The sequence below is a fragment of the Rana temporaria genome, chromosome 5, assembly GCF_905171775.1.
Source record: "Rana temporaria chromosome 5, aRanTem1.1, whole genome shotgun sequence".
Classification (NCBI taxonomy): Eukaryota; Metazoa; Chordata; class Amphibia; order Anura; family Ranidae; genus Rana; species Rana temporaria.
Window position 1 is genome coordinate 46,941,397 of NC_053493.1, and position 27,071 is coordinate 46,968,467.

At 43.3% G+C, this 27,071-nt stretch overlaps 1 protein-coding gene across 1 annotated transcript in view; it reads right to left on the reverse strand.

Annotated features, from left to right (window-relative positions):
• DNAJC1 (DnaJ heat shock protein family (Hsp40) member C1) overlaps positions 1-27,071 on the reverse strand; it is a 214,785-nt gene that overhangs the window by 74,402 nt on the left and 113,312 nt on the right. Inside the window, exons 5-8 of the mRNA XM_040352505.1 lie at positions 26,433-26,524; positions 15,766-15,859; positions 8,518-8,608; positions 3,308-3,474 (exon numbers count right to left, since the gene is read on the reverse strand). Of these exons, the coding sequence (XP_040208439.1) occupies positions 3,308-3,474; positions 8,518-8,608; positions 15,766-15,859; positions 26,433-26,524 (444 nt within the window). The remainder of the gene's footprint in view (positions 1-3,307; positions 3,475-8,517; positions 8,609-15,765; positions 15,860-26,432; positions 26,525-27,071) is intronic.

Here is a 27,071-nt window from a genome sequence, read left to right on the forward strand (position 1 = left end):
TGAACCGATGGACGGCTGACCATAGGTCAAAACCGATGGTTAGTACACAAAAGCATCGGTTCAAAACCCGCGCATGCTCAGAATCAAGTCGACGCATGCTTGGAAGCATTGAACTTCGTTTTTTTCAGCACGTCGTGTGTTTTACGTCACCGCGTTTTGACCCGGTCGGTTTTTGAACTGATGGTGTGTACGCACATCAGACCATCGGTCTGCTTCAGCGGTGAACCGATGAAAACGGTCCGTCGGACCATTCTCATCGGATGGATCGACCGTGTGTACGCGGCCTCAGTGGTCATAATGTTATGACTGATCGGTGTAGACAGCAATAAAAACTTGACGGGGGTTCTAGTCTTCCTATCCAAAAACTAAAAAAAACAAAACAAAGTTTTGGTTTGACACTTTAAAAACCGCTGCAGATCCCCAGCTGATGGAGGACTCATGTGGATATCAAAGGACAGCAATTTGACATCTGCAATGGCCGATACATTCAGGGAGACCTGCCTAAAACAATTACAGTTCCTTTCAGCCAGTAAACGGCAGTTACATGTTTTAAGTACTTGAGAGAAATGTTTGGCAACAGGAAGACATCGGAGGTAGAAGATTAAACGCACGCAGAGTAATGTGATAGGACAGTCCTGCATAAAGGGATGGCGAGCAGGAAACAGACTGTAATATTTACATCCTGTGAAGTCAAACGCAAGCAACTGCAGGAGTTCAATGCGAGTCCTGATGATAGATAGCGATGCCTAAATACAATCTCACATTTCAGCTCTTAGCCTTATTAAATGCGAAAACCAAACATCGCATCTGAAAACCCAGACACAAAAATCACAACTGCCCGCACAACTCCGAAAACAACACAAAACATGCCCTACTTTGTGTAATTTGGTCACAGCTACTCTGAAGGTCACAAGCTGTATGTATGCCGTAGGAGAAAATCCAAGCCGAAGCGGCTTTATTAAGGGTGCCGGTCATTCGGTGTATAGACAACACGGGAAATGAACAACCTCAAGAAAAACTTCCCTTTAACTAGAGCTGCATGATTCTGGCTAAAATGAGAATAAAGATCACGATTCTCGCGGCGTAACATCATTTTACACAATAACCACTTCCATACCGGACCTATTCTGGCACTCCTCTCCTACATGTAAAAATCTTATTTTTTTTTGCTAAAAAATTACTCAGAACCCCCAGACATTACCGTATTTATCGCCGTATACCGCGCACTTTTTTGCCCTGAAATTCAGGGCAAAATCGTGGGTGCGCCATATACGCCGATACCCGCGCCGAGTTTGAACTGCTGCGCCGGCATATACCGAGCACAGTACACTCGTGTATAGTCGGGCAGGCTCGGCTCCTCTCGCAGTCACGTCCTGGACGTAAAGGCCCACAGGACGTGACCGCGAGAGCAACCGAGCCTGCCCGACTATACACGAGTGTACTGTGCTCGGTATACGCAGTAGTTCAAACTCAGCGCGGGGATCGAGCGGGGAGGACACCGCAGATGGACGCCGGACCCGACGAGGACACCACCGAAGCCGCAGACGGACGCCGGACCCGACGAGGCCGCCGATGGACACCGCACAAGACACCAAAACTGCAAGTACTAAAATGTTTTTTTTTTACAGGAATTGCGGGTCCAATTTAGAGGTGCACGCTATACGCCTGAGCGCGCAATACCCCGATAAATACGGTATATATTTTTAGCAGAGACACTAGAGAAAAAATTGGCGATTGCTGCAATATTATATTATATATATATATGCTTTGAGTGACAGGTTATTTACATATCTAGCATGGACATGTTTATCAATGTTATGTTATGTTTATCATAATATGAGGTGACCCACAGTATAAAAAGTGAGAAATCCACCCCTCCCCCACATAACACATCCTGGTAATATACAATGAACTGTGGATCACCTCATATTATGATAAACATAACATAACTTATGATAAACATGTCCAAGCTAGATATGTAAATAACCTGTCACTCAAAGCAAGGAGAGAGGAAAGGACTTTTTATTTAGACAGGCTTTTATCTGGAAGTCTGTTAATTTTCACTGAACAATAAAAGAGGATTGCTCAGAGCTGGATTAACTCTGTGTGGCAAGACTGGGCACAGATGATAGGAAATCTTATTCTCTACATTGTGACATCAAAAAAAGAAATACAATTTTTTGGGTTTACATCCACTTTAAGGCCACATTCACACCAGAACGTGGTGCAGAAAACCTGTGTTTCCCACAACGCATTCAAAACTCATTGCAGTTGCGATCTGCAGCTGGTGTCAATGTTACGTTAATGACACCCCAAATGCAGGTCGCACCGGATTGCGTGGTACAGAAGATCAATGCATCCTAGTTTCAGTGCATTTTCAAAAGTAGCGCATGCACTACTTATGGTGTGGTGTGATTTGAGCTCATTCAAAAAAAAAAAAAATGGGCTCAAATCGCACTGCCTTGAACCACATGTGACATGCGCAGGAAAGTGCAGCGAGCTCCTGTGCAATTCCTACTGTGAACTGGCCCTTATACATCTTGAAATGTACGTTTAAGTGCAAGCAGTGTTATGCCGTGTACACACGATAATTTTCCGCCATGTAAAAAACTATGTTTTTCAGCCTCTAGAAAAAACAACGTTTTTTCCAACTTCATCATTAAAACATGTGCTTACTCCATTACGAATGGTAGTTTTACAGAACGAGCGCTCCCGTCTCATAACTTGCTTCTGAGCATGCGCGATTTTTTAGATTTTTTTTTATTTATTTTTTTCATCAGGACCGGCGCTGACACTGCGCCGGTCCTGAGGAGCTGCGGGCAGGAGTTTTTAGGCGAGGCCGTGGCTTCGGCCTAGTCCGCCATCAAAAAAAAAAAAAAAAAAAACTTGATTTGAATCATGAATCAAGTTTTTTTTTTTTTTAAATCACAGATTTTTTTGGGGAGAAAATCGCCAAGCTCTAGTCTATAGAAAGTGGGTGTAAAACCGACTCCACTGTCCATTTACACCCGACTGCCCTCCGATCCCATTCGGCTAGATGCAGGCGGATGGACCCCCTTCGTTTTTTTTTTTTAGCGGACCGGATCGGATTGGAGGTAGGCGGGCATAAACGAACAAGTCTGGTTACACCCACTGGTCCATGGGGGTGTCCAATCAGGTCCACCTAAAAAACTAACAGGCAGACCTGATTGGTCCCTTTGTGTGAAAGGGGCCTTAGGGGATTTATTTTTTATTTTCCTAAATCAAAGGACGTGCATTTTCTTTTCAACTATCATTAAAACTATAATATTGAAAAACTTTTGCTTACCTTCTTTTTTTGAGTGCGATTTTCCAGCCAGTCATCCACTTGTTCTTCGATTTCCTCAATGCTCACCCCTTGGTCATAGGAGGGCACGTGAGCCACAAAAGTGGATTCGGGTGCAGAATAGACAGGAAATTCGGCCTTTGGTTTTTTCACTTTTGGCTTCTTTTCTTCTGGAAATTTAAAGCAGGTTACATAAATACTATAATCCGAGTGCATTCTTCTTTACTCAAAGAATAGTGCAACAATTGCAACATAAATATCCAATGTTTAGGCGTCTTGCACTCTGTAATAATGTACAGTAAAACCTTGGTTTGAGAGTAACTTGGTTTGAGAGCATTTTGCAAGACAAGCAAAACGTTTTAATACATTTTTCCCTGATATACAAGCGATGTCTTGATATAAGAGTAGTGTCATGTCACAACTGAGTATAACAAAGAAGAGGAGCCTCTAAGTGTAGCAATATGGTTACATGTCATGAAGGTACAACAATTAGCAACTTATTGCTACACTTATGCCGTGTACACACGATCATTTTTCGGGTTGTAAAAAAACAACGTTTTTCAGGCTCTAGAAAAAAATTACGTTTTTTTCAACTCGATCATTAAAACAGCCTTGCCTACACACGATCGTGAAAAAAAAATGCTCTAGCAAAGCGCGGTGACGTACGACGGCACTATAAAGGGGAAGTTCCATGCGGATGATGCCACCCTTTGGGCTGCTTTAGCTAATTCCGTGTTAGTAAAAGACGATTCACGCTTTTCTGTCTGTTATAGCGTGATGAATGTGCTTACTCCATTACGAACGGTAGTTTTACCAGAACGAGCGCTCCCGTCTCATAACTTGCTTCTGAGCATGCGTGGATTTTTCACGTCGTTAAAGCCGACACACGACCATTTTTTACAACCCGAAAAACGACAACGTGGTTAAAAATTAGAGCATGTTCGAATTTTTTTTTTGCCCGTTTTTCAGAACCCTAAAAATGCTCCGAAGCCCACACACGATCGTTTTTAATGACATTAAAAAAAAAAAAAAAAACGCCATTTTTTACAACCCGAAAAATGATCGTGTGTACTTAGAGGTGCCTCTCTTCTCTTTTATACCCTGTAAAAAAAATGCTTTGATATACAAGTGCTTTGATTTACAAGCATGTTTCTGGAACGAATTATGCTCGCAACCCAAGGTTTTACTGTATGAGCACCAGACATTCCTAGCAGAAAAAAACATGGAGAATTTTCTGTACATAACTTGCGCATATTTGCGAGTATGCACACACACAAGCAAAAAAGTGTGGCATTTTTGAGCATACACACAAAAATACTGTCAGGCAACTCAGACTTCTGTATTTTTTTTTTTTACTGATCAGTATGTAACCCCTGTTTTTACGTTCCTGTGTGTACAGACACGTTGAAAACAACGGGCTGCATTTAGATCAGGAAAAAAAGTCTGCAAGCCTGAAAACTAAGGGCCAGATTCTCAAAGAAGCGCCTATCTTTAGGCGGGCGTAGCGCATCTCAGATACACTACGCCGCCGTAACTTAGAGCGGCAGGTCCCGTATTCAGAAAGAACTTGAGCTCTAAGTTACGGCGGCGTAGTGTAAATAGGCCGGCGTAAGCCCGCCTAATTCCAACTAGGCTGGTAGGGGGCGTGTTGTATGTAAATGATTCGTGACCCCACGTAAATGACGCGCTTAACGAACGGCGCATGCTCAGTATCACGTTGAATTTTCAAAGTAAATTACACCCGCTCAATGCTTAGTCGACGTGAACGTAACCTACGCCCAGCCCCATTCACGGACGACTTTTGCAAACGATGTAAAATACGACGCTGTTCGGACGTTTCCGACGTCCATACCCAACATGACTTACCCCTGCTTTATGAGGGGTAACTTTACGCCGGTCAGACGCCTTACGTAAACGACGTATCTTGATATGCCGGGCGCACGTATGTTCGTGAATCGGCGTATCTAGCTCATGTGCATATTCAACGTGGAAATATACGGAAGCGCCCCTAGCGGCCATCGTAAATATGCACCCCAAGATACGACGACGTAGGAGACTTACGCTGCTCGTATCTAGGCAAAATTCATGCGTAACTGATTCTAAGAATCAGGCACATAGATACGACGGTGCACATTTGGACTTACGACGGCGTACGTGGAGTTACGCCGTCGTAAGTCCTTTGTGAATCTGGGCCTAAGTGTTTTCAGGCAGCAGTGTTCAAGAGGCCTTATGCCGCGTACACACAATCGGACATTCCGACAACAAAACTGTGGATTTTTTTTTGGCTCAAACTTGTGTTGCATACACACTGTCACACAAATATTGTCGGAAATTGCAAACGTCAAGAACGCTGTCACGTACAACACATACAAGAAAAAGTTCAGTGCGGCTCTTCTGCTTGATTCAGAGCACACGTAGGATTTTTGTGCGTCGGAATTGCATACACACGATCAGAATTTCCGACAAGAACTTTTGTTGTAGGAAAAATTGAGAACCAGCTCTCAAACATTTGTTGTCGGAAATTCCGACAGCAAATGTCCGATGAAGCGTACACACGGTCGGAATATCCGACCAAAAGCTCACATCTGTTGTCAGAAATTCCGATCGTGTGTACACGGCATTAGAGTACTTAAAGTGTCACTAAACCCACATTATAAACTATCAATACATTTTGTTCATACTCACCATGTCATTATGGGATTTGTTTTATGTATTCTGCAAAAAACCTGGTTGATCCTGCTGTTCACACTGGGACCGCCCGTGCATTAGTGTTAAAGCACCACCAGTTTTAGTGGCGCTTTAGCGCTGTTTAACCACTTCCAGACCTGCGCACGACGATGCACGTCCTATTTTTAAAGATTGATATCTCGGTAACGGCAGCAGCTGCTGCCACAACCGAGGTATCTTTCTTTAGGGTGCGCGGTCTGGAATCCGATAATGGCGGTCTCCGTGGCGGATTCACCGCGAGATCGCCGTTATCGGTGGCGGGAGAGGGGCCCCCCCCTCCCGCCACTCTCCCGCGCCCTCCGCCGCTTACCGTAGCCGTCGGTAGCGGCGGAGGCGATCGGGTGCTGTCGGCTGGTGAGCGGGGACGAGACTGAAGGAAAAATCTCCTTCGCCCGTCCCCATAGCTCGGCTGGGCGGAAATGACGTCAAAACGTCAGTCTCGCCCAGCCTCTTAAAGAGACAAATTTTTTTTTTTGGTCATTTGAAAATGACATTTTTTATTTTTATTTTATTTTTTGCATTTAAGCCCAAATATGACATCTGAGGTCTTTTTGACCCCAGATCTCATATTTAAGAGGACCTGTCATGCTTTTTTCTATTACAAGGGATGTTTACATTCCTTGTAATAGGAATAAAAGTGATCACATTTTTTTTTTTTCAGTGTAAAAAATAATAAAATAAATAAAAATAAATAAGAAAACAAAAAAATTTTTTTTTTAAAGCGCCCCGTCCCGACAAGCTCACGCGCAGAAGTGAACGCATACGCGAGTAGCGCCCGCATATGAAAACGGTGTTCAAATCACACAAGTGAGGTATTGTTAGAGCGAGAGCAATAATTATAGCCCTAGAGCTACTCTGTAGCTCAAAAAATGCAATCTCTAGAATTTTTTAAACATCGCCTATCGAGATTTTTAAGGGTAAAAGTTTGACGCCATGCCACGAGCGGGCGCAATTTTTAAGCGTGACATGTTGGGCATCATTTTACTCGGCGTAACATTATCTTTCACAATATATAAAAAAATTGGGCCAAATTTATTGTTGTCTTATTTTTTAATTCAAAAAAGTGAATTTTTTCCAAAAAAAGTGCGCTTGTAAGACCGCTGCGCAAATACGGTGTGACAAAAAGTATTGTAATGACCACTATTTTATTCTCTAGGGTGTTAGAAAAAAAAATATATATAATGTTTGGGGGTTTTAAGTAATTTTCTAGCAGAAAAAAATGTTTTAGTCTTGCAAACACCAAATCTGAAAAACACCTAAGGTCTGGAAGTGGTTAAGCAGCATTTTTTTTTAATGCTAGTGGGGCACTTTTAACTCCCACTAGTGGCCGAAGAAGGGGTTAAAAACGCCTATGTTGAGGCGCTTCCGAATTGCTTTTTAGGCGCTTTCGGAAACTCAGAGCCCCTGAGCAGCTGTAAATCTTTAAGCTGTCAGCAGATTGGCCACTAGTGGAGAGGGAGGGGAGGGGAAGGAAGGGAGGGAAAGGGAGGGGAAGGAAGGGAGGGTAGGAGAGGGGAGAGGAGGGGAAGGGAGGAAGGGTGGGGAGGAGAGGGGAGGGGGGAAGGAAGGGAGGGGAGGAGAGGAGAGAGGAGAAGGGAGGGGGGAGGAAAAGGGAGGGAAGGGAGGGGGAGGAGAAGGGAGGGAAGGGAGGGGGGAGGAGTAGGGAGGAGAAGGGAGGGAAGGGAGGGAAGGGAGGGAAGGGAGGGAAGGGAAGGAAAGGAAGGGAAGGGAGGAAAGGAAGGGAAGGAAGGGAGGGGAGGGGAGGGGAGGGGAGGGAAGGGGAGGGAAGGGAAGGGGAGGGGAGGAGAGGGAAGAGGAGAGAAGGGGAAAGAAGGGAGGGGAGGGAAAGAGAGGGAAGGGGAGGGGTAGGGAAGGGAGGGGTGGGGAAGGGAGGGGAGGGGTGGGGTGGGGAAGGGAGGGGAGGGGTGGGGTGGGGAAGGGAGGGGTGGAGAGGGGAAGGGACACCCCTCCCTTTCACACAGCACACAGGAACAGAGCTGAGTTTGTCAGTCAGCTGGTGCTCCCTCTCCTGTCACCTTTTTTCTCTTGATGTCAGGCAAACTTGACAGAAGTGACTCATGTTGATAGCAGAGGAACGAGGCAGCAGACAGAAATTACTTAGTGTTCTTAATTGAGACAAGTACACAGTATAGAGGGATATGCTTTGTTCATATTTCACGTCTGAGGTTTACAAAACACTTTAAGCAATTTGTGGCAAAATACCAGCCTGCCCCAACATCCATATCCTGGTGCACATTCATCTTATTTCAGTGGTGAATTTCAGCTGAACAATATCACTTTGCGTCCAATATAACCAATGCATCCTGAAGATCTTGTAAAAGTTATAGTTTTTAATAAAAGCTGCACAGAAATTAGCCTTGCCAGACCATATAACTAAATTTACTGTGAAATATGCAACAGCAAAATGTGGAAAATGGCACAGATGGGGGTAGAGGACTAGACAGCCATGAAATGACTCATCTTACTTAATTGAGACTCGAGCTCTGCCTTGGCTTCAGCTTCTTCCTTTTCTTTCATTTTCTTCTCATTGTACTCTGCATAAAACTGTTTGGCATCCTGTTCAATCCAATAAAACATAATACAGGAATCAGTAATAAAAAAAGAAGTTCCTTGAAAATCAGTTAGCAGTAATTAGGCAGTCAGGAGGATTTGTTTAGCTTTCTAACAAGGACTGGGAACATAGCTCTGCATTTACAATCACAGGTAACGCTGAATTGTAAACTATCAATGAATGGTAATTTGATTGTTAAATCACTGTGTAACAAATAATTGTCCTTTTTTTGAAAAAAATAAATAAAAAATACTTGTGTTTAGAGGTACACCGAATGGAAATTTTGGTGCCGAAACTGAAAATACAGTTGGCCAAAAACCGAAAAGGTTTAAAAAAAATTAAATAAAATTATATATATATATATATATATATATATATATATATATACACACACTGGTATATATATATAAAATTGTATTATAATTTGACTTTATAATTAATATCATGAATTTAAATGAATTTATTGTCGGCCATTATTGGCATCTTTTATGCATCCCTTTAAATTCAATCAATAACACACCCATGTTACATTTTTAATGCGTTTTTTGAGTCACATGACCTATGAAAAACACACCATAAGCACAGTAAAATTGCGGCAAATTTGTGTGCAATTTTGGTGCCCTAATTGCCACCCTTTTCTTTATCGGCAAAATGCTGAAAACACAATTTCTGCCCGCCAAATTTCGGTGTATCTCTACTAAGGATGAGCTCCGGCGTGTTCGCATACTCCATGTGCAGAGCCCGCCAGGAAGTTGGCACCGCACTGCACTAATCACAGGCAGGGGGACCTTATCCGATGCTCGGCTGCAGAGATCGGGAAATGTCTCCCTGCCTGTGATTAGCGCAGCGCCGACTTTCTGGCGGGCTCTGCACATGGACTGTGCGAACACGCCGGAGCTCATCCTTAATCCCTACTTGTTTTTACCCGTTTTTCATTTTTTGCTGCCTCTTAGTGCTGATGACCTCCTGCAGGCTCCTTCAGCTACTTTCTGTCTACATGCACACTAATGATGGCCGTATGGTATTTATCAGGCGGGTTTCTTGTGGGTGACAGCAGCGGACTATACCTGGTAATGGGTGCTAAAATAGCCACTTGTCATCCCCATCAGAAGCCCATGAGACAATGCAGGAGCACAGAGGGACAGGGACAAGGCATCTGACCTAACCCTATAACAGAAGTGCCTGAACAAGAACTGTTATGGCAGGACCATCAGCTATTAATTGTAGTTTCAAAGGTCTTTATCAATATTCTGAATCTGCAGCTTTTATTACATAAAAAAAAAATGAAAATTTTAGGCTTGGGCTAGTTTAAATTTTGAGACTTTAAAGGGGATTAGGTAGATTTTCATCCATATACCATGTTGACATACAATGTGGCAGATGTCAACTGCCCAAGACGTGATTAGAGGTATGAAGGTTGTGGGTGCAAATTCTGGGGTATGTTCTCAACAATAATTTGAATTGAGGAGACCACCTGTAAGGCCCCGTACACACGACCGAACATGTCCGATGAAAATGGTCCGCGCACCAGTTTCATCGGACATGTTCGGTCGTGTGTACGGCCTATCGGACCGTTTTCCAGCGGACAAAAGTTTTTCTTAGCATGCTTAGAAACTTGTCCGCTGGAAACCTGTCCGTCGGACATGTCCGCTGGTTAGTACGTCTAACCAGCGGACCGAAATCCTGCGCATGGGTCGAATTGATTCGACGCATGCGTGGAAGCATTGAACTTCCTGGATTGCGCACGTCGCCGCGTCACCGCCACGTCACCGCGTTCTCTGTCCGCGGGGATTTTGGTCTGATGGTGTGTACACACATCAGACCAAAATATCCCAGGAGACATGTCCGATGAAAACGGTCCGCGGACATGTCTCCTCACTGCTACGCTAGTGATGTGAAAGGGCTCAAAGAGTGAACTTGTTTTATTTGATCCCTTTTGGTCTGTTAAAAATACCATTAAATAGAAAAGAAAGCGAAAAAATACCTGTTAATTCTGCCAGAAATCTTTTTGTTATAGATACACTTTATGTAGTATAAATTGTAACTGCGCTGTGTGTAACTGTCTGCACATTCAATCAATCAATAAATAATGTAAGAAGTGCTCACTAATAATTCATAAGTGATATAAAATCAATTGGTCAAATAAATTAATCAATACATTTGTGAAATAAATTAAATAAAAAAAATGTCTTAATTAAAATGTCTTCAAAAAGAGATTCTAACCCAATTAATTAATTAATATACAGTGAGGGAAAACATTTTTTGATCCTCTGATGGTTTTCTACGTTTGCCCACTGACAAAGAAATGATCAATCAATATAGTTTTATTGGTAGGTTTATTTTAACAGTGAGAGACAGAATAACAACAAAAATATCCAGAAAAACACATTTCAAAAAAGTTATAAATTGATTTGCATTTTAATGAGCGAAATAAGTATTTGACTCCTTCGCAAAACATGACTTAGTATTTGGCGGCAAAACGCTTGTTTGCAATCACAGAGATCAGACAATTCTTGTAGCTTAGTGCAGTCCTCCTTCATTATTCCATTTTGCTTTTAAATGTCCTTATTTCTTCTGAGAAATCCTCACTTCATGTTCTTCTGTCTGTAACTCCACACAGTAATGCGAGGCTTTCTCCCTGGTGTGGAGTGTCGTGCTCGCCCCCTCCCTTGGACTACAGGAGAGTCAGGATGCCCACTAACACACAGCTCCTTTCTCTATCTGCAACGTAGAGAGCATCCTGACTCTCCTGTAGTCCAAGGGAGGGGGCGAGCCTGACACTCCACACCATGGAGAAAGCCTCACATTACTGTGTGTAGTTACAGACAGAAGAACAGGAAGTGAGGATTTCTCAGAAGAAATAAGGACATTTAAAAGCAAAATGGAAGGATGAGGTAAGTGAAGGAGGACTGCACTAAGGTAAAGGAAGCTATTTAGGAAAAAAAAATTGTACCTTTACAACCCCTTTTAATTAAGGTTTGGAGACTGACTAGGCCACTCTAGGACCTAAATGTGCTTCTTCTTGAGCCACTCCTTGAATGTGCATTTTGGATCATTGTCATGCTGGAATACCTATCTATGACCCATTTTCAAAGCCCTGGCTGAGGGAAGAAGGTAATCACCCAAGATTTTACAGTACATGGGCCCGTCCATCGTCTCTTTGATGCAGTGAAGTTGTCCTGTCCCCCTTTGTTGTTACAAAATCAGCAGGGGATCAAATACCTTTTTATCTCACTGTAATCCATGGCCCAGATTCTCAAAAGAGATACGACGGCGTATCTCCAGATACGCCGTCGTATCTCTGAGTTGCGCCGTCGTATCTATGCGCCCGATTCTTAGAATCAGATTTCCCTTAGATCCGACAGGCGCAAGTCTTACGCCGTCGGATCGTAACTGCATATTTACGCTGGCCGCTAGGGGCGTGTACGCGTCGAAATATGTAAATCATCTAGATACGCAAATTCACGAACGTACGCCCGGCCGACGCAGTACAGTTACGCCGTTTACGTTAGGTTTTTCCCGGCGTAAAGTTACCCCTGCTATATGGTGGCGTAAATGCGGCGTACCAATGTTAAGTATGGCCGTCGTTCCCGCGACAAAATTTAAAAATTTGACGTCGTTTGCGTAACTCGTCCGTGAATGGGGCTGGACGTAATTTACGTTCACGTCAAAACCAATACGTCCTTGCGTATTAGAAGCAATGCACACTGGGAGATTTCCACGGACGGCGCATGCGCCGTTCGTGAAAAACGTCAATCACGTCGGGTCACAGAACATTTACATAAAACACACCCCCCTGTTCCAAATTTGAATTAGGCGGGCTTACGCCGGCCTATTTACGCTACGCCGCCGCAACTTACGGAGCAAGTGCTTTGAGAATACAGCACTTGCCCGTCTAAGTTGCAGAGGCGTAACGTAAATGGGTTACATTACGCCGACAAAGAACTACGAGAATCTGGCCCCATATGTTTAAAAAAATCATATAACGTGCACATGCAGTTCTTATAACAGGTGAATTTTTGCATCTAAGGGCAGCTTCACACTTATGCGCAGCAAATTAGGAAGCGCCATTGCGATTTCTGCTTGCCATGTGCGATTTCAATGCAAATTTGTGAGGGGAGTGGTCACATCTGCGATTTTATTTTGGAAGTGTAGTTTGCCAAGTGGATTTGCCTTGCGTAAATAACCCCCAATGTTATTTGCTACTGCTTCAAACAACATACCGTATTTATCGGCGTATATCGCGCACTTTTTTGCCCTGAAAATCAGGGCAAAATCGTGGGTGCACGATATACGCCGATACCCGCGCCGCGCCGTGTTTGAATGCCTGCGCCGACATATACCGAGCGCAGTACACTCGGGTACATTCGGCCAGGCTCGGCTTCGCTCATAGTCACGCTCTGTGACGTTTATGCGTGAGAAGCCGAGCCTGGCCAAATATACCCGAGTGTACTGCGCTCGGTATACGTCGGCGGAGGCTTCAAACTGAGCGCGGGAAGCGGGGATTCGACATGAAGACAGCGCGGGAGAAGCCGGGAGGACACCATCGAGGCCGCAGACGGACGCCGGACCGGACGAGGCCGCCGATGGACGCCGGGCAAGACACCAAAACCGTAAGTAGAAAAATGTAATAAAATGTTTTTTTTTACAGGATTTTAGGGTCAAAATTAGGGGTGCGTGCTATACGCCGGAGCGCGCAATACCCCGATAAATACGGTAAGTCTTTTTTTACTCATTTTAACTCCATATTTAATACAAAATCCTTAAATGAAAAACAATATATAAAATAAAACTTTTTAAGGGTTTAGTGGCTTTTTAAAAAAAAGCAAGATCTACAACAGCTGCTTCCCAAGAAACCATGCAAATTGCTCCTAAACTTAGTACAGTTAGAGACCGGCGCAAAAGGCTGCGGACAGAGTTCAAGTGATTTGTAGCAATTGCTGTCCAAGAAAAGCCAGGTGCACCGTTATCGCTAACAGCTACCCCATATTAATCCACTGTGAGGTTTGAAAAGTTAATAATGATGAATGTCAGGAGAATGCCAGGTGCCAAGTCTAGGACTGCCAATAGTGCCATGTGGACATAATCGTAGTGAAAAGGTCCCAATAAGAAAGTCAAAATTTGTATTTAATAAATGACATTGGTGGATCATTAGACTTTCTTAGACCCCTTTCACACTGAGGTGCTTTGCAGGCGCTATAACGCAAAAAATAGCGCCTGCAAAGCGCCCTAAAACAGCCGCTGCAGTCTCTCCAGTGTGAAAAGTTCTTGTCGGAAATTCCGATCGTCTGTATGCAATTCCAATGCACAAAAAAACATGCATGCTCGGAGTCATTGAACTTCATTTTTGTCGGCTCATTGTAGTGTTGTAAGTCACCACGTTCTTGACAGTCAGAATTTCAGACAACATTTGTGTGACCGTGTGTATGCAACACAAATTTGAGCCAAAATTCAGTCGAGAAAAAAACATTTTTCTTGTTGGAATTTCCGATCGTGTGTACGCGGCATAAGGGGTGGCGCTCCAAAACCCTGTATGCAGCTAGGAAAACTAGACTTGATTGGATCATTAACAAAAAGCGGATGGTAAAACTACAGGGCATTATGCCTTGGGTCCCACCACTTCCTCCCAGTCAGCTTTGACAGTCGTCTAATTGACCTTTCATATGCCTTTTCTACTCCTGCTATTATCTGTAGCTCCCTGGCCAATCTTTTTCCTTATACCCGAACCAAAGGTTATCATTCACTTTTTTCCCAGCACCCCATCCTGTTCCCCCTCCACTTTCCCCAAACTGCTTCCCAGAGGGGGTTATCTATTGCGGGGAGGAGCCGCGAGAGCCGCCGTGGGACCCCAGAAGACCAGGATTGGGGCCACTCTGTGCAAAACAAACTGCAGAGTGGAGGCAAGTATGACATGTTTGTTATTTATTTTATTTTTTAAAAGTGAACCTTTAGTATTACTTTAACCACTTAAGCCCCGGACCAATATGCTGCTAAATGCCCAAAGGCGTTTTTACAATTCGGCACTGCGTCGCTTTAACAGACAATTGCGCGCTCGTGCGACATGGCTCCCAAACAAAATTGGCATCCTTTTTTCCCCACAAATAGAGCTTTCTTTAGGCGGTATTTGATCACCTCTGCGGTTTTTATTTTTTGCACTATAAACAAAAATAGAGCGACAATTTTGAAAAAAAAAACAATATTTTTTACTTTTTGCTGTAATAAATATCCCCTAAAAACATATATAAATTTTATTTTTTCCTAAGTTTTTGGCGATACGTATTCCTCTACCTATTTTTGGTAAAAAAAATTGCAATAAGCGTTTATCGATTGGTTTGCGCAAAATTTATAGCGTTTACAAAATAGGGGATATTTTTATTGCATTTTTATTATTATTATTTTTTTACTACCAATGGCGGCGATCAGCGTTTTTTTTCGTGACTGCGACATTATGGCGGACACTTCGGACAATTTTGACACATTTTTGGGACCATTGTCATTTTCACAGCAAAAAATGTATTTAAATTGCATTGTTTATTGTGAAAATGACAGTTGCAGTTTGGGAGTTAACCACAGGGGGCGCTGAACGTGTTAGGCTTCACCTAGTGTGTGTTTACAACAGTAGGGGGGTGTGGCTATAGGTCTGATGTCATCGATCGAGTCTCCCTATAAAGGGGATGACACGATCGATGCGCCGCCACAGTGAAGCACGGGGAAGCCGTGTTTACATACGGCTCTCCCCGTTCTTCAGCTCCGGGGAGCGATCGCGACTATAAACGAATAGCCGCGCCGTCGTCCCGGAGCGCTTCCCGAGGGAATCCGCCCGCCGCGCGGGGGGAGTCCCGATCGGACCCCCGACCTGCGGAAAGGCAAGGACGTATATATATACGCCCATCTGCCTGTCCGTGCCATTTTGCTGACGTAAATAGTCGTGCGGCGGGCGTTAAGTGGTTAACTATATTTTTTAAATGAAAAAAATAAAATAAAAAAAATGAAAAGCAGCTGTCTGTCAAAAGACACAATATTTAGGCAATACAAGTGGAAAGATCTAATATTAGAAGTGTGTGGCCACCTTCAGAAAAAAAAAAAAGAAAAAAAGGTGATGCTGAATAGAGCTCAATAGTTAAAAGCAAATATTTTCCTTTAAATGAAATGTAGTACTTACCTGGAAGCACTGTGGCAGTGATCTGACCGTGAGATAAAAACAGATTCCCAGCTTGAAAGGAAGTAAATCACGCCACTGAGGCTTCTCAAGGACCCTGTAATAAAAGCGACAGGTTCATCAAACAACAAAGTGCATAAAGTAGTGCAAAGGAAGTGTCAGAATTCATATATCTTCAATCTTCAGGGTCACATTTACAATAAGGCACAACCAGGCAACTGAGCAAAAGCAGGCAGGCCCAAAGCACAAAATTATTTCCTTGTTAGGTAAATCCATCAGCAGAGCTCATAGGAAGGAACCTAGGGTTGGCTTAGAAGAGTCAGAAGGATCTTTGTAGTACAAATCAATTGCAGACTTTGGGTTTGGGTGACCTCAAGGGTTTTCATTTTCATGGCTTTATTCAGGTAACACTTTGGAAAGAAAGGCGTCTGTATAAAAAGGGTATACTGAGTGTTCAATGGATAGCATGAATGCTAAACAAAAATTTGTCATATTCTGTATATTATGCATGTAGTGTATACATTAAAGTGGATGTAAACAGATTCATGTAATTTGAGCTGGGCACATATATCTGCAGTGTTTTCTTATCTCTCTTCAAAGCACTATGCCCCATAGCTTTCTGCTGCTCCGTTCTTCCGATATCAGCCTGTTAACTCCTGACAAGTTCTCCGTCAACTGAGATAAAAGCAGCCAGAGTTTTGTGTTGGGGAGGATGCTATAAATAGATTAGCAGAGTGCTGAACCATTCAACATACAGCTCTGAAAGTCTCTACCTATGAGGAGAGGGGGTGTTTGCCTTTCCTCCAATCAGCTGTCTTGGCTGTATGCCCAGGCTTCACTGCAGTGCTGAACAGGAAGAGAAAATCTCCAAACACAATCTGAACTTTCTGAAGAATATAGCAAGCCGAAGACAGCAGATATACATGTAAAACTCATGTAGGGAGATTTGTTTCACCCCTGTGTATCATCTGAGGCTTCACTTCACTGGGTATATAGGAGGGTTTACATCCACTTTAAGGGTGTCCAACCTGTGGCCCAACACATATAAATGTGGCCCAACACTAAGTTGTAAACTTAATTAAAAATGTAGATTTTTTTGGGGGGGGGGAAGCTGGCAAGTGTCATATATACTTTAACTTGGCCATACACCGCCTATCATTAACGATGCAACAGTTGAAAACTGCTCTTACAGGGTACATGTCATGATAGACATTATCTGCCACAGCTGAGGCTACCACCCCACATGGAAAGCCGACGTTGCCCGACTCCTCTGAAAAGAAAAGGTGTACATCCGGAAGGCAAGCAATGGCAGTCTCCATTATACCAGGTAACAGCCTCCTTGACATGGTCTCTTTAAGAGTTATATACTGTATCACTGTATCAGGAGATCATCTGTAAGCACCCCTATCAGTGGTAGATGGCTCGTCTCAACCCTCCAACTGCTTCATCTACAGGACAGCTTGTTCTGTTGAAAAACAACAGACCTATAGGCTGGACCACCAGATGAAAAAAATAAAAGAAAACCTAAAAAAGGAAACTAATGCAGCCATAACATCTAAGAATTGATTAGCTGCAATATAATAAAATATTTGCTTTTGGGTTTAATACCGCTTTAACCAAAATGTGGACAGATGCCTTGTAAAAGCAAGTATGAAAAGATTTAATGTGTAACTGGTTACTTAACCACTTAAGGACCGGACCAATATGCTGCTAAATGACCCAAGGGGTTTTTACAATTCGGCACTGCGTCGCTTTAACAGACAATTGCGCGGTCGTGCGACGTGGCTCCCAAACAAAATTGGCGTCCTTTTTTTCCCACAAATAGAGCTTTCTTTTGGTGGTATTTGATCACCTCTGCGTTTTTTTTTTTTTTGCGCTATAAACAAAAATAGAGCGACAATTTTGAAAAAAATGCAATATTTTTTACTTTTTGCTATAATAAATATCCCCCAAAAATATATAAAAAAACATTTTTTTTCCTCAGTTTAGGCCGATACATAGCGATTTTTTTCATGACTGCGACATTATGGCGGACACTTCGGACAATTTTGACACATTTTTGGGACCATTGTCATTTTCACAGCAAAAAATGCATTTAAATTGCATTGTTTATTGTGAAAATGACAGTTGCAGTTTGGGAGTTAACCACAGGGGGCGCTGAAGGAGTTTCGGTTCACCTAGTGTGTGTTTACAACTGTAGGGGGGTGTGGCTGTAGGTGTGACGTCATTGATTGTGTCTCCCTATAAAAAGGATCACACGATCGATGCAGCCGCCACAGCTCCGGGGACCAATCAGCGGCGATCGGGTCCGCGGTCCCGGAGATTCGGACTGGGTCACGGGCGCGCGCCGCGACCCACGGCTGGGTACTAGTACAGGACGTACCTGTACGTACATGTGCCCAGCTGTGCCATTCTGCCGACGTAAATGTGCAGGAGGCGGTCCGGAAGTGGTTAAAGAGCAACTGCAGTCTGCTCACATAATTTGTAATAAAACCATCTTTGCCATTTTAAAGCTTCCCCTCTAACCACTTTGCATATTTTATATATACTGTGATTCTGTACTTGCCAAATATGCTGCAGAAATCTCCCTCCATTGAGTCTGGCTGCAACCATTTTAGCTGTGGGCAGATGAAGCTGCTGCCTGTTCACTTCCTGGATTTACACAGACACAGAGAGGCACACACACACACAACAGCTTGCCTGCACATTTCTCCACTCTCGAATACTCATTGATCTCTGCAATCTCCTGAGAGAGAGCTGTGCATGATGTCATAAGCCTAGGCTAATGACCAGACAAGAAACAGGAAGTGGGTTGTATGAGGTATTTACTGTCAAAAAAAAAAAAACTATCCAAAGTAATGCCGCGTACACACGACCGTTTTTCGGGATGTTAAAAATACATTTTTTTTAATGTCATTAAAAACGATCGTGTGTGGGCTCCAGAGCATTTTTCACAACGTAAAAAATGGCCATTAAAAATTTAGAACATGCTCTAAATTTTCACATCGTTTTTAACGTCGTAAAAAATGGTCGCGTGTGGACTTTAAAGGCGGGAAAAAAAAGTGCATCCTCAGAAGCAAGTTATGAGACGGGAGCGCTCGTTCTGGTAAAACTAGTGTTCGTAATGGAGATAGCACATTCATCACGCTGTAACAGACTGAAAAGCGCGAATCATCTTTTACCAATTCGAAATCAGCAAAAGCAGCCCCAAGGGTGGTGCCATCCGAATGAAACTTCCCCTTTATAGTGCCGTCGTACGTGTTGTACGTCAACCGCGCTTTGCTCAAGCATTTTTTTTTGCGATCGTGTGTAGGCAAGGCCGGCTTAACAATAATCGGGTTAAAAAAAACTTTGTTTTTTCTAGACCATTAAAAATGGTCGTGTGTACGCGGCATAAGACAACAAGGGCAGAAGATTTAATAGATGGAAAAATGAAAAAAATACTGAAATTCTGCTTTAAAGATGACTAGAACTGTGTCCCCAAAAAGCAAGCAAAGGACAAGGGACCAGTCACTACTAAGGCACACAATTATGGAAATTTCATAAGCTGTGGTGCACCCTCATATTGTAACATTCATCTGCGTTTTGTGGATCCTAGTGCCCTGTCTATGTGCATTGAGTTGCCTGCAGTAAAACATGAATTTTACCGCACATTACCACATACCGTGTTTCCCCGAAAATAAGCCCGGGTCTTATATTAATTATGCTAACAAAAGACACAGTAGGGCTTATTTTCAGGCTAGGTCTTACCATATAATGTGCTGTCTTCTCTCCCCCTCTCCCTCCCTGCCTGTCAGGAATTCCCAGTGTGAACTGAGTTAACATGCTTGTAAAATCCTACAATCCACTCTATTACTGTATTATATAATGTACAATGTGCGTGTTCCTGTAATATAATTGTGCCAAATACCTTTGTTATAGCACCATTCTGCGCTTCTGTGACCCGCCGGAGCTCTCTTCCCCACAATTATATTACAGAAACACACACATTGTACACTATATTCTACTGTAATAGAGTGGATTACAGGATTTTACAAGCATTTTTAACTAGGGCTTATTTTCGGGGTAGGGCTTATATTGCATCCCTCCTGGAAAATAATGCTAGGTCTTATTTTCAGGGTAGGTCTTATTTTTGGGGAAACAGGGTAGATATGAATAGTGATGTGGGAGAAGGGGGTAAAGTATCCGTTCAGTCAAAACCTTTTTTACTTTTTTATTTTTTCTTAGTGCAAAGCAGAATGGAAAAGGCTACAGACTATACCCCTGTTGGAGATTTTCCTTCACTTCCTGTCTGGTAAAACCATCTGGGACAGATAGTGAGATAATCTAAGTCTCATTTAGCTGTAAAAACCCAACAGGGGTTTTACTCCTTCCCCACACTACACTTTAAAGGTTTGCTTAAAGCAAAGAGTAATGTGTAAGGTAATAAATCACAATGTTGTAAGGCCGGCCATACATCGTTCGATTCTCTGCCGGTTCAATAGGAACCTGCCAAGATCCGAATTGTGAGTGGGTAGGCTGAATGTACCAAGTTAATAGATCAATCACCTTAAGTGCAACCAGCCTGTTGGATTCTCTTATGATCATTGCTAGTGACTGCTATAGCTGCTAGCAATAATCACTGTTTTCACCCAGGGGGGCGCCTGCCCCCGCCCCCCCCCACCAGGAGCAAACAATGGCTCGACAGGAGGGATTGCCATGTTAGTACTGTCTGTGTTTAATCGGGGAATCGTGCAAATTCAAGGAAGTAAATGTGTGGGGATCTCCACAAACTTTATGAAATGCAAGATAATTTAGACCAGGGGTCTCCAAACTGTGGCCCATGGGCTGGATGTGGCCCTTTGCTTGCCTTTATCCGGCCCTTGGGGCACTATTCCTCTCACTGACACAAGAGATGGGGACAAATTCTACCACTGACACCAATAATGGGACACTATCCCTCCGACTGACACACCAATAATGTAACTTTTTTACTCCCACTGACCCCCAAGATTATGGAATTGTTTCTCCCACCGATGCCAGGCCATTTTCTACTCCAACTGACCACAGCCCTGCCCCTTTAACCACTTTATGTCTGCCCTATAGCAGTTTTTCTGCTACAGGGAGGCACTTGTGCGTCGGATAACGTACATATACATGATCCGACACTTTCGGGGTAGGGGGCTGTGGTTACACACACCAGAAGCCGATCGGCGGGGGTCGTGTACTGATCATTAGGCAGAGAGATAGAACTGTGATCTGCCTATGTAAACAAGGCAGATTGCCCTTCTGACAGGGGGGAAGGGATGGAGTTTGTGTTCCTGCAAAGCAGGGAATAAATTCCATCTCTTACCCTAGTAAAAGCACCTCACACGGTATAGTAAAACAATGGCTAGGCAACCAGTTAACCCCTTCCTTTGTCATTGGTACAGTGACAGTGCATATTAGCACTGATCACGGTATTAGTGTTACTGGTTACCAAAAAGCTTCAGTTAGTGTCAGAATGTCCGCCACAATATCGCAGTCTCGCTATAAGTCACTGATCGCCACCATTACTAAAAAAATAAATAAAAATATCCCATTGTTTGTAGATGCTATACCTTTTGCACAAACTAATCAATATACGCTTATTCCGATTTTTTTTTTTTTACCGAAAACATGTTGCAGAATACATATTGGCCTAAATATATGAAGACATTTGAATTTTTTTTTATTGGATAGTTTTTATAGCAGAAAGTAAAAGATATATTATTTTACATTTTGACCAAACTATAAGACAGGTTATTTTTTCGAATTTTTTAGTTTTTTGCTGGCTGGCTTGAACGTGTGCCAAGGACTTTTTGTATTGTACGTGTTGCCTGTCCGCAAGGATTCAATAGCAATTGTTTTACAGGTTCAATGTAAGCAGAATGTAGAATGTCGTTCGATGAATCAAAGGTATATGTAACCTAGAGGGTGAATATGGGGATAGAAGTTGAAGCAGGGGGTAAGTAAGTGGTCAGAGGAAGAGAAGGGGAGGATTAGTATTCCGTGCAATGTTTTTTTTTTTTTATTACAATATTCTGCTCACTAATGGATTTAGTTACCGTATATACTCGAGTATAAGCAGAGTTTTTCAGCCCTTTTTTTGTGCTGAAAATGCCCCCCTCGGCTTATACTCGAGTCACCTTTTTGCACCTGTTCTCCTGGATTTGGGGACCTGGTACTGGCCGGCCGTAGGTCCCCTGGACCCCAAACTTGACACACATGTAGCCCCACTCCTCCACAAGTGTGCAAAGTTTTTTATCTGGGGGACCTATGGCCAGGGAGCACAGATTAACTCCCATGTTAAACGGTAATTTCTCTGGTGAATTTGGGGACCCGGTACCAGCCGGTCCTAGGTCCCTTGACACACATGTAGCCCCATTTCGCCTCTACAAGTGTGCAAAGTTTGTTGTCTGAGGGACCTACGGCTGGGGAGCACCGATTTTTCAAAGCCGGGCACCCCTTATATAGACTCCAATGTTAAACATCAGTCTAGTCATGGGCACAGTGAGGCATGGGCAACAGTGAGACATGGGCAACAGTGAGACATGCAGATGGACACCCTCGGCTTATACTCAAGTCAATACGTTTTCCCATTTTTTGTGGTAAAATTAGGTGCCTCTGCAGGGGTGTATTTAAGTTTTGTGCTGCCCTAGGCCTGACTAAACTTGTGCACCCCCTAATTTAAATATGACCCACCCCTTCCTGTCAAGGCCACACCCTTTTCTGTTTAAGGGCCTGGGGGGCATTGAATTCCCTTAATTTGCATAGATTTACTCTCACTTCCTGTTTGGCTATGGGGCAGGAAGTGAAGGGAAATCTCTGCAATGGGACAGGGATAGTAAACAATAAACTGACAGGGGCTATAACTAGGGTTGTCCCGATACCACTTTTTTAGGACTGAGTACAAGTACCGATACTTTTTTTCAAGTAGTCGCCGATACCGATTACCGATACTTTTTTTAAAATGTGTCCCCAAATGCAGCCATGTCCCCCACAGATGCAGCCATGTATCCCCCCATCCAGCCATTGTCTCCCCCCATGCAGCCATTGTCTCCCCCCATGCAGCCATGTATCCCCCCATCCAGCCATTGTTTCCCCCCATGCAGCAATGTATCCCCCCCATCCAGCCATTGTCACCCCCCATCCAGCAATGTATTCCCCCAGCCATTGTCTCCCCCCATGCAGCCATTGTCTCCCCCCATGCAGCCATTGTCACCCCCCATGCAGCCATTGTCACCCCCCATGCAGCCATTGTCACCCCCCATGCAGCCATTGTCTCCCCCCATCCAGCCATTGTCACCCCCCATGCAGCCATTGTCACCCCCCATCCAGCAATGTATTCCCCCAGCCATTGTCTCCCCCCATCCAGCCATTGTCACCCCCCATGCAGCCATTGTCACCCCCCATCCAGCAATGTATTCCCCCAGCCATTGTCTCCCCCCATCCAGCCATTGTCTCCCCCCATGCAGCCATTGTCTCCCCCCATGCAGCCATTGTCACCCCCCATGCAGCCATTGTCACCCCCCATGCAGCCATTGTCACCCCCCATGCAGCCATTGTCTCCCCCCATCCAGCCATTGTCACCCCCCATGCAGCCATTGTCACCCCCCATCCAGCAATGTATTCCCCCAGCCATTGTCTCCCCCCATCCAGCCATTGTCACCCCCCATGCAGCCATTGTCACCCCCCATCCAGCAATGTATTCCCCCAGCCATTGTCTCCCCCCATCCAGCCATTGTCACCCCCCATGCAGCCATTGTCACCCCCCATGCAGCCATTGTCACCCCCCATGCAGCCATTGTCACCCCCCATGCAGCCATTGTCACCCCCCATGCAGCCATTGTCACCCCCCATGCAGCCATTGTCTCCCCCCATGCAGCCATTGTCACCCCCCATGCAGCCATTGTCTCCCCCCATGCAGCCATTGTCACCCCCCATGCAGCCATGTATCCCCCCATCCAGCCATTGTCACCCCCCATCCAGCAATGTATTCCGGCTTATATTCGGGTCGGCTTATACTCGAGTGTATACGGTACTTAATGTGTAAAGTGAACTGCTCAATGACCGAACGTTCTCTCCTTGGTGACCGATTCCCTTTAAGATGACTTTTGTTTTGTGTTCCTCTCCACTATATAATACAACAGACACACAGACTGGATTTTGGCAGATGTAAAGCATGGTGGGTAATGGCATTCCACATCCTGAAAGATAAAACCATTTTTCCTATTGACTTTTAGAGAGAATTAAAGCATTTCTAAATAGTTTACCCAGCAGGGGCAGGAACTGGATCAATGGAAAGAGGAGATCAGAAGCGTTTCTGTCTGTTTTCTATTCTGGTGACGTCAGTGAATAATGCTGCACTGAACTGGCCATGACATGCTTCTTTTCTTTTTTTTTTTACACTGTTTGCATGTTTATTCAGCTTTCCAAACTTGGTAGAGGATCTTGATTCTACAGCATTAGTTTGTGTGAAGGCTGTGGGGATGTGTCCTTCAAATCATTTTTTAGAAAAAAAATAATCCAACATTCCTTTGGTACATTAAATCTTTTCTAACCAAAGATCATTGATAACCAGGCTAGAAAAGCAGATTTTTCTACCAAAATAATTTTCTTTTATTATTATTTTTTTTTTTTTTAAAGATGTGGCTTTTATTTGGTACAATGTTTTAATAATTACCCTGCTCAGATTTCTAACAAATGGACAAATAGAAAAAAAATTGTAAAAAAAAAAAAATACATTATAAAGGAAGTAAATAAACCCAAAGAATGTAAAAAAAAAAAAATATTTTTAACATTTAAAAAATGTTTTTTTAATTTTATTTAAACACTGTACTGAAATTTTTTAACCAGTTGTGCTCAGGAAGATTTTACCCCCTTCATGACCAGGCCATGTTTTCCTATTATTTGGCACTTCGCTACTTATGTGGTCATGCAACGCTGTACCCAAACAAAATGAATATCTTTTTTTTTCTGTGGCAATTGATCACCACTGGGTTTTATTTTTTGCAAAAGACCAAAAATTAAACAAATAAATAAAATAATAATAATATATATATATATATATATTTACTTTTTGCTATAAAAAAATATCCAAGAAAAAAAAATCTAATTACTACATACATTTTGGCCAAAATATATTCTGCTACAGGTTTTTTGATTAAAAAAAATCCCAGTAAGTGTATACTGATTGGTTTACATGAGAGCTATAGCATCTAAAAACTATGTTATATATAAACTATATGATTTTTTTTGTATATACTACTAATGGCAGCGATCAGTGACTTACAATGGGACTGCAATGCGAGTGCGGCGGGAAATCTGACACTAACTGACACTGCGGGGGAACTAACTGCCACATCATGACATCACCAGTGACACTAATACAAGTGATCAGTTAGAATACTATACACTATCACTGTATTAATGACACTGGCTGGGAAGGGGTTAACATTTATGTCAGTGGTTCTCAACTCCTGTCCTCGGGATCCACTAACAGGCCAGGTTTGCAAGATAACTGGAATACATCAAAGGTGATATCAGTTGCTGCTCAGTGATTTCAGTATTCTAGTCTGCATCTCTCCAAGGTAATACTTAAAATCTGGCCTGTAAGTGGGTCCTGAGGACAGGAGCTGAGAACCACTGATCCAGGGTGATCCAAGGGGTTAAATGTGTGTCCAACGATGTGTAATGTGTGTAAAATGTGTGCTGCTTCTGGATGCTGCAGAATCACCTGAGGTGCGCAGTCTCAGCACTAACCAAAACTCTTGAAGGTGGAGATGGATTTTGCTGCTTATTAGTACCAGTTTGGAGTCCTTGGGATCGCCCCACCAGGGGTCCAGTAGCCAATATAGAAGGTTGGGACCAAGCAAAAGCGTAGTCAGTAAACGAGTCAAAGATCAGTAACGAGTGGTAGCGGAGATATGGACGGCAGCAGGAGAGACAAGAGTGAGATTTTGGCTGGAGAGAGCACAATAATCTGGCCAACAGGAAGTGGGAGGCATTGCTAAAATAGGAAGTTTAAGGGAGGAGCAAATGGTTCCAATGAAGAAAAAGGCTCAAGGCAGGATCATTCAAGGAATTGTTCAAGGAGCTGTCACTATCCCAGTTGGCTCAGCAAGAAGAGACATTGACAGACACAACAGAGGTTGCAGGTTCAGATCCGGGTCCTGGCACATGGGGTCTATGGAAGAGGGTTTTCAAAGCTACAAGATGGTACAACCAGACAACCAATCCATAAGCCATTCTCCATACAAGTTTTCTGCACACTGTACTAATAGTGGTTGACTAACAGACACATCTTCGTGTTCTCTCTCACACACCAGCAGTAAATCAAGACTGCCGTTTCCTAAATGACTATTCTACCTCTGAAAATACTCATGCAGTGAATTTCTTCCCCCATTTTCTTACAGCTTCATGTCACTTAATATGATATTCAATGCATAGTGACAGTTTTGGCACTTTTCTATTGTTTGAAAACAGCGAAGGATAGAGCTAGAATGTCCCGTGAATCCAGACCAAAGAAATGGATCTCATATTTTTTCTTTACCGGTGATAAGAGTGCAGAAATAGCCCACTTTTTTCCAAAACTCAGGATATGATCTGTGGTGTCACACAGCCTCACTATTTCCCACACACATAACAAATGCCACAACAGATTTTGTTACCTTTCATTTTTCTCCAACAGACTTGATTTCACATCATCTTTGCCCCCTGCTTTCTTTTTTTTCTCCTTCTTCTTTTTGCTGAGAAGCTCATCCTAAAATGACAGTGGTTTTATTAAGCTCTTATCCGAAGTTAAAGTACTACTATTCCAAAAAACTATTGTATTCTGATCATCGTATGCAGTTGATATATGCAATAATAGCATTCAGTATAATGATGCATTTCTCATATCACAGGCCTTGATTAATATTTTGCAGGCACTGTGGAGAAATTCATCCTCAAAGTTCAGAACACTGGCACAGAAACTGCAGCTTAACCTTCGATTTTTCTGGCAGCAAAGACTTGGCAGCCTGCCTATTAATGTAAAATGATACTAAAGTATATTTTTCTACTTACCTGGTGTTTTGTACAGAGCAGCCTGGGTTCCTCCTCTTCTCGGGTCCCCCACCGATGTTCCTGGCCCCTCCCTCCTTACAGGATGTCCCCAACTTACAAGCTGACCTCAATGCACTGTTTCATTGGGCGACTAAGTGGCAGATGAGGTTTAATGTTAATGAATGTAAAGTTATGCACTTGGGGGCTAAGAATATGCATTCATCATACATACTAGGGGGAGTACAACTGGGGGGATCTGTAGTGGA